The 7,261-nt window shown below is 38.3% G+C and overlaps 1 protein-coding gene across 1 annotated transcript; it reads left to right on the top strand.

Moving 5' to 3' along the window:
* The first annotated feature begins 1,294 nt into the window (after positions 1 to 1,294).
* LOC116207030 lies at positions 1,295 to 5,721 on the top strand. Its single transcript, XM_031539877.1, has 2 exons — positions 1,295 to 1,901; positions 5,306 to 5,721. The coding sequence occupies exons 1-2, from the start codon at positions 1,575 to 1,577 to the stop codon at positions 5,408 to 5,410; spliced, it is 432 nt and encodes a 143-aa protein (XP_031395737.1). The 5' UTR covers positions 1,295 to 1,574; the 3' UTR covers positions 5,411 to 5,721.
* Positions 5,722 to 7,261: the final 1,540 nt, after the last annotated feature.

Raw genomic sequence — 7,261 nt, forward strand, 5'->3', positions numbered from 1 at the left:
CCTCTACACGTTCATTGGTTTGTACCGACTGAAACTGCTAAGTTATCATCGGTTTGATTACTGATGTGGTCATTGGTTTGAACAGATCGAGATTTCTTAGTGGTTTGGTTGATCTTGCCGGCTTGGTCGATTGCCTTTCCCAGTTTGCGGAATTGGTCGGCAGCTTGGTATCTTTCTCGGCTTGTCGGATTGGTCGATATCCCTCCCCACCCTTGGCTTTGATTCTACATGTCGATAGCGTTTTGTGAAAGGATCTTGGCGCACAAGTACAGCTCATGGCTCCCTGCTTTGCTCATATATCGAGGTCTCTACCGAACCTCGGTATCATATGGATGAATTCTACATGGTTATATGGCTTGAGGACCCTTCCCTGGTTTATCGGAGTCCATATGTGACGGCAGAAGGTTTTGATCGAAATTTCGGATAGCTACTACCCTTACTTTCTAGCTCAGTTTCTTCAATATAGTATGTTTGGGAGGATCTGATTAATTCTGATATTGTAATATTTGTTCTTGAGCATTTTCACCATGTACTCTTGTCATAAAATTTTTATATGTTATGAATGAATTTTCGAGGTTCATAAGGAAAAAAAAAGAACATAAATGCACATGACTTGGTTTCTATTGAATTGGACCAAAATGGACGAATAAGTTTATTGCAACGGCACTCATTCTCGACTTGAAAGGACTCTAGCACAATTGCCGTTATTAGTTTTGTCTTGCACTCGATGACACAACACGGTCTAAATAAACAATAAGTGTCCAATTCATTGTGGAAAGTTATACTTGTAAGTACAAGGGTATGAAAATGGCATGAAATGTTATCGTTCAAACAATTGACCCTTACCTTCGTTGTCCTCGGTCCAAACAGTGGGTTAGGAAGAAGTAGGACATAACTTGTATACGAGTTCACGAGAACATAGATCAGCATATATCAATGTAAGCAATCGCATTTCCTATTTGGTATAGCACATGCTGTGTCATTGATGCGAATCATGCGATCATATTATGTTGGTTAATTATGCATATGGAATTGCTAGAAGTGTAAGATAACTAACTATATCCGATGTGTAATGGCGGATTACCACCGGTTAAGGACATCATCGGCATCAGATAAATGAAAAAGTCGAGACAAATCTTTTAGGAAAACCGTAAAATAATTTTAACTTTTTTTTTTTATGCAGACTAAAGTCTTCCTCGGACCAATTCCAATAAATATTCTTTTGCAAAACATGTAAACCTCGCCCTATCCAGGAGAAGTTGAGTCCAAAGAAAAACCGGACGATTAAAAGCCCGACACTGAGCAACAAATTCCAAAGCTTCACTTTCACTTCTCTCTCTCTCTCTCTCTCTCTCTCTCTCTCTGTCAGTGGTCTGTCTGTCTTCTCTGCCACGGACACTGACATTTTAGTCATCCCTCGCCCGCCATAACCCTTTCAGCTCTGTCTCTGCCTCTGCCTTTGCTCTCTTTCCTCTGCAAATGCCCCGAAGATGAAGAGGAAGGAGAAAGGGAAGAACAGCTGAGCTAATTGATTGAACTGAGCTGCTAGAACGACTGGCCGCCGGAGGTCGGGTATGGTCGAGGAGGAGGCGGGGGCCTTCGGGTGGCCGCCCGCGGGAGCTCCCCTGCTGAGGGGAGGCGGCCAGTGGCCCCACTCTGCCTCAGCCGGTTCCTCGTCTTCTGTCAATGCGGTGTCTTTCGGGTTCGTGGCGACCGCCATCCTCATCTCCATGTTCCTCGTCATGGCCATATTCGAGAAGCTCCTCCTCCGCCCCGGCTCGCCTGGCAATCCTCCGTCGCCGCAGCCGGTGCCGCAGCCGCATCATCCCGTCCGCCGGAGAGGGCTAGATATCGAGTCTCAGGCTGTTTTCACCGGCAAGCTGGGGTACCCTTCTCCCAAAGTAAGTTATTTCCGACACCCAATTTCGGCTGAATTTTCTGTTATTATATTAATTAATTAATTTACTGTACCTTTTTCTTAAAAAAAAAATAATTACGAAACTCAAGCTTATATTGTGCAAGCCATTTGTCAATGTTAGTTTCAAGAGTATTTGTTCTCTGCCAGTGATTAATCACAACAGACAGTATATTTGTTACGAGGAGATGTCATTTTCCGATATAATTCGTGAAAATCAGTGTCGGGGAAAGATGCATAAATTTGGTTACATTTTCTCCATGCATGTGAAGAGAACCATATCGATGTGATTGCTTTTTGTAATGGGAGGTGTTAAAGCCAATTTTGAACCCAGCAAGTTCTGAGGGAAAAATCTTATAAGTAAACGGCTATACACGAAATTTTCGCGAAAATAAAAGTTTATAAAATCGAACCTTACCTTTTTGACACTAATGACATATATACCAGTTGTTTAGGAAAGATTTTGATGTGGATGCCATCGTACTTATACGGAATATGAGGTGATTTGCCTGCTTTTATATGATTAATCTTAGTCTTTTTGGAAAAATATGATTAATCTCGTCATGTTTTGAATTTTTTAGACACTTCATTTTATCTTTCTTTTAAAATTAATCCTATAAATGACCATGTAATATTTGCACAATGTCCTCCCACTTTATGAAAAATAAACACTTTGCCGCCTCCGGTCTATTTTCTAGCCAAAAGAAAATAGGTGCATGGCATATGGCACTTTTAAGGAACTTTTGCCCAATGTAGTCTTACTTTTAAAAATAATTCGCAATCTAATCTCACTCGCAAACTATTTCCCAAATAAGATTTGTAATTTGAAATTTAATTTCAGATCAGACCCTATCTTTTCAAGACTTTTAGAAACGCCCTTAAAGAACATAGAAAACTTGGAGCATAGATCCAATGAAGACAACCACAACATTCTTCACAGAATATTATTTCTTGAAATCACTGCTAACACTCAGATCGATCACATCACCACAAGTTGTGAACTATATATTATTAAGCTATCCCAGATCTCACCCAATTTAAGTAAATTCCTTTAAAATTTGTTGTTGCATTGCATCAAAGAATTTTAAAACAAAGCAAATGATGAATGGCAAGTTTTAGAGAAGACTAAAGTTGCTTTCCCCACTGAAGAGATAGAAGATCAAAGTGGTGAGATTCTTCATCGAGAATGTTGAAGATATTAATCCCACATGAAAAAGATGAATCAATATACATTGGTGTATATGAGGTTTGGAAACCGCCACTTATCAGCTTGAACTTTTAAGTTAATAGGGGCCTAAATCCGTATAAGCCAAATGAAAATTTAATAGAGAATAGCTTTACAATATGCAGTTTTCAACTTGTGCAAGTTTGATGGATCCAGTGTCACTACCTGATTCCAAGAAATAGTCTTTCGTAAAATTGATAATTCATTATAAATTGATTTCAAGCTGAAGATTGTTGTGAGTTGTCCTCTTCGGATCTATGCTCCAGACTTTCTATGTCGTTTAAGGGACTTTCTAAAAGTCTTCAAAAGAGAGGGACTGATCTGAAGTTAAATTTCAAGTTAGAAATCTAATGTGGGAAATATATTTTTACAAGTAAGACTACATTGGGCAAAAACTCACTTTTAAGAGACAAAAGTAATTTGTCCTTTGTGAAAAATCATATAATAATATTATTATTTTTATATTTTTTGGCCTAAGATGTAGGGGAAATTTTACCGTTCATGCGATGGACGGTTCATGAGACATTCATGACCATTGGATCAACATTTAGGAATAGATCCCGCTCTGATTCTACAGTCATGGAGGCCTCAAGAACTGTCTCAGTAGAATTTTCTGAGATGTATTTCATCCTTACCGCCAATTTAGATGCCTTCTTTTTGTCCAATCTAAAAAAGCAATGGTTTCTGGGCTTCGACCCCTAATACCAAAAAAAAAAAAAAAGCAATGATTCTGGTCTACCCTAAAACCGAAAGTTCTCCTCCCTTTTGTTCACTTTTCTTCTCCCTTCCCTTTTAATCTTGTCACAGTATCTGCTTATATTATCGAATCAGTTCATTAAGCTGTGTTTTCCATGGTAAGTGTACCTTTTCTTTTTTCCTCTCCTCTTTTGATAGGTGAACATGACTACTAGATCAAGCAGATTAACCCGAATTTATCACTGGGATTACTCCGCGAAGGTTGCCAAAAAAAAAAAATAATAATAATAATAAATTTTGATTATAATAATTCCATGTATGATGGATCAGAGAGTTTTTTGCTGTCCATTGTCGTTGAAACAGAATGACCCACTACCCAAAAGTTTGTCAGCAAAGTATATACATATACATATGTATATATTTTTTGGTAAGTGTTGTTGCTATTGACAAAAAATGTATATACAATTTACAACACTCATCCAAAGTCCCACTGAAACAAGATCTAGCTATCTTAAATGTTATTTTCCCTTTCGATTGAGGAGCCAAGCAGCTTCTGATTAGATAATAATATTCACATATTTAATACATTTTCAATGAGTATTGCTTGTTTTTCTTTATTGGTTTTGTAAAATCTCCGTCAAGCTTATGAGAAACCGAGTCCATCTCCAATTGAAATGGGCGACCTATTCAGTTGGTAAAATATCCAATCATCTTATGTACCCAAGAATCGTTTTCTGTATTTTTTCAAGGTGGGATTAATAACTATCAACAAGATTATATGGGAAATTAATGGATCTTCGCGCATTTTCAACGATTACGCTGTCTTCAAATATACACAGTTGTCCGTCACTAACCCATGTAATGGGACACCAAAAGTCAATATAATTACACCAATTTTCTTGGATAAGGTTGCTATGATATTTTCCTGTTAAATAATCAATTAAGCCAATAATATATGCATGGGAGAACAACAATTGGAGTTGCATCATCAACAACCCTCTGCTCCATGTGATTTGATTTAATGAACATGAACACGACATCGTTTATAAACATTATCTGTTGTTATATTTCCTGCAATTTGCTTTATTCTATTGCTCTATTGCCATTCCATTTTGTTGTGGATATGGTATTTCAGATGGTCTCTATTCAGTTCATTGCCATTGTATTTCATCAGAACGGGCTGTGAATCTGTGATCGGGATCAGATTCCCCTCAACATTGTGGGAAACATGCCGCTGTGTCATTAAACACGGCCTTGTATTAATTTATAGCAAGATTACCATTTTGTGACATTCGGAAATATCTCTCGTAAAAATCAACTTATATCTTGAAGTTTCAATGCAAATCGTTTTGGAGCCCGCCCCAATGTAAAAGATTGGCGAGTTTTTACGCGCTTAAATAATGTTGAGTACTCATTTGGGGTTATTATTAACGAGTACTCTATTGATCACTAACATCTTCTTGATGCAGATGACAGTTTATGCAAGTGGAGTTTCGGTTTTAATGCCTGGAGACAATGTTCCTACCTTCATTGCACGTCCAGCTCCCGTCCCTCCTCATCCTCCTGAAATTTGATTCATGCTCTCACTATCAACATGACTCTCCAAGCTGAACTGCTATAGGAACGTCGCGCATGGATATCGCTGCTTACGGAGGTTAGAAGAAGGAAAATTTACCACGCGGGGCTTGAAATCGAGTTTGCTAGTGTCATTGATATCCCTGATTTACTATCTGTAAATAGCGTGTATATTCCAAACGAAGGGCAGAGTCGGATTAATTTTTTTACTCGCTGGAGGAAATCATTCGGGGCTTGAAATGAGCTGGTCTTGTCGTGCTCCCCTATTGATCAAGCTTATGATATCATCTTATAAATATGATCTTATAAATATGATTCAGGATCATGTAGTGGCTCTTCTGAATTTCATATGACCGGTGGCTACATTTTGATTGCCTTAGCAGCACTTTCAGTCGATTTTCAGATATGCAAGTTGGCAACAAACTCGTTTAGGATGTTTTCTGGTCCACTACGAGAAGGGAAAACCGGAAACCATGAATCGCAAGAGATGTTCCCTACTATGGATGTCCTGATCTTTGTAGAAAACAAAATTTTCACGGAGAAAACGATGAGATGGTTTGGGCAGAATCATGAAAACAAAACGTTGAAACTGTTCTCCATAGGTTGTGGGCCGATGTGGTCCATTCGTCGATGCAATTGGGCTGAGGTAAGGGGTAATATAAAGCCTATAGTTAGGCCCATGGGCTTTTGAAAGCCCATGTAGTGTTAGGTGTACCTTCCACGAGTAGCTCATGATCCCGAAGCTCCCAAGAGATTTGCAGAAATCAAGAGGCCTTCTCTTTATTTGATCTGTGGGATTCGATCTAGAAATCGTTATCGGTGAAGTTTGCTTCGAAAGGATTGTAGCGATCACCGGTGAGTACGTATGCTAACTGATAATACATACAGCTCTAAATTCTCTGTGATTGTTTCTTCGACAACTTACGTTATTGTAAATAGTCCTACCCTATGATGGTATGACGAGGACTGCTAATGAAAAACCTATAACTAATAATAATAGTGACAAATTGTACTAATGCATGTTTCCTCATTTGTTGGATCGCATCGATAATTTCTCGTACAGTCCGAAGGGATCAGAGCCTCTAAATATTTCTCTGTCTATATAGGTAAGAACGGATGCAAGATCTAGATCAAGGAGGGATGAGGTCCTTGGAGGTGAATAAAAATATAAGTTTTTAGAATTAGGTGATTGAGTACAAGAAATTGTATCGAAAATTGAAGAATAACATATAAATTTTTATATAGAGTCAAAATTTTGGGGAAGTGACGCTGTCTTCCTCAGCTCCTGTCTCGGTCCATCCTTGCCTATGGGCATTATGGGACCATTAATTTGGAAAAATGTCATATTCCCTCACATGATTATTGATTGCACGGACAGAATAAGGCCTAGACTGCAATTTTCGAAAAACATCACTATCTTGCACAAAAGAACAAATCTTCACAACGTTAAGTACGAGGACACCCTCAAATTTTGAACTTTGGAGAGCTCCAACACATCAATTCCGCATTTCCTCCCATTCAATTTCATGAGACAGAAATTAGAAATTTGGATGTATATTGGAAGATGCCAAAAGAACAGTGCTCATAGGCAATGCCAGTTCTTGCTTTATATGGAAGAAAAGAAAATAAACACGAAAGAGGGGTTTAGTGAAGTATCACTCATTCAAAGAAAATGAGTATAGTGCAGTAATACATACCTTTGTCTTATAAAAATTTCAACTTCGATCCCCATTAGCGGGACAACCCATACTCTCACATTAAGTTTTTATTTTCATTCGCTTGTACTCGGAATAAACCTTCTTTCTGACAAATAAATAAAGCAACTCCTCCGAGATTTCGCATGGTATTGA

The sequence above is a fragment of the Punica granatum genome, chromosome 5 (genome assembly GCF_007655135.1).
Source record: "Punica granatum isolate Tunisia-2019 chromosome 5, ASM765513v2, whole genome shotgun sequence".
In the NCBI taxonomy this organism is placed as follows: Eukaryota; Viridiplantae; Streptophyta; class Magnoliopsida; order Myrtales; family Lythraceae; genus Punica; species Punica granatum.

Bases quoted from the DNA above. Each gene is read 5' to 3' on its own strand.
- LOC116207030 (XM_031539877.1), top strand. From the start codon at position 1,575: ATGGTCGAGGAGGAGGCGGGGGCCTTCGGGTGGCCGCCCGCGGGAGCT. The intron at 1,902-5,305 runs GTAAGTTATTTC...TTCTTGATGCAG, and splicing joins TGGGGTACCCTTCTCCCAAA to ATGACAGTTTATGCAAGTGG.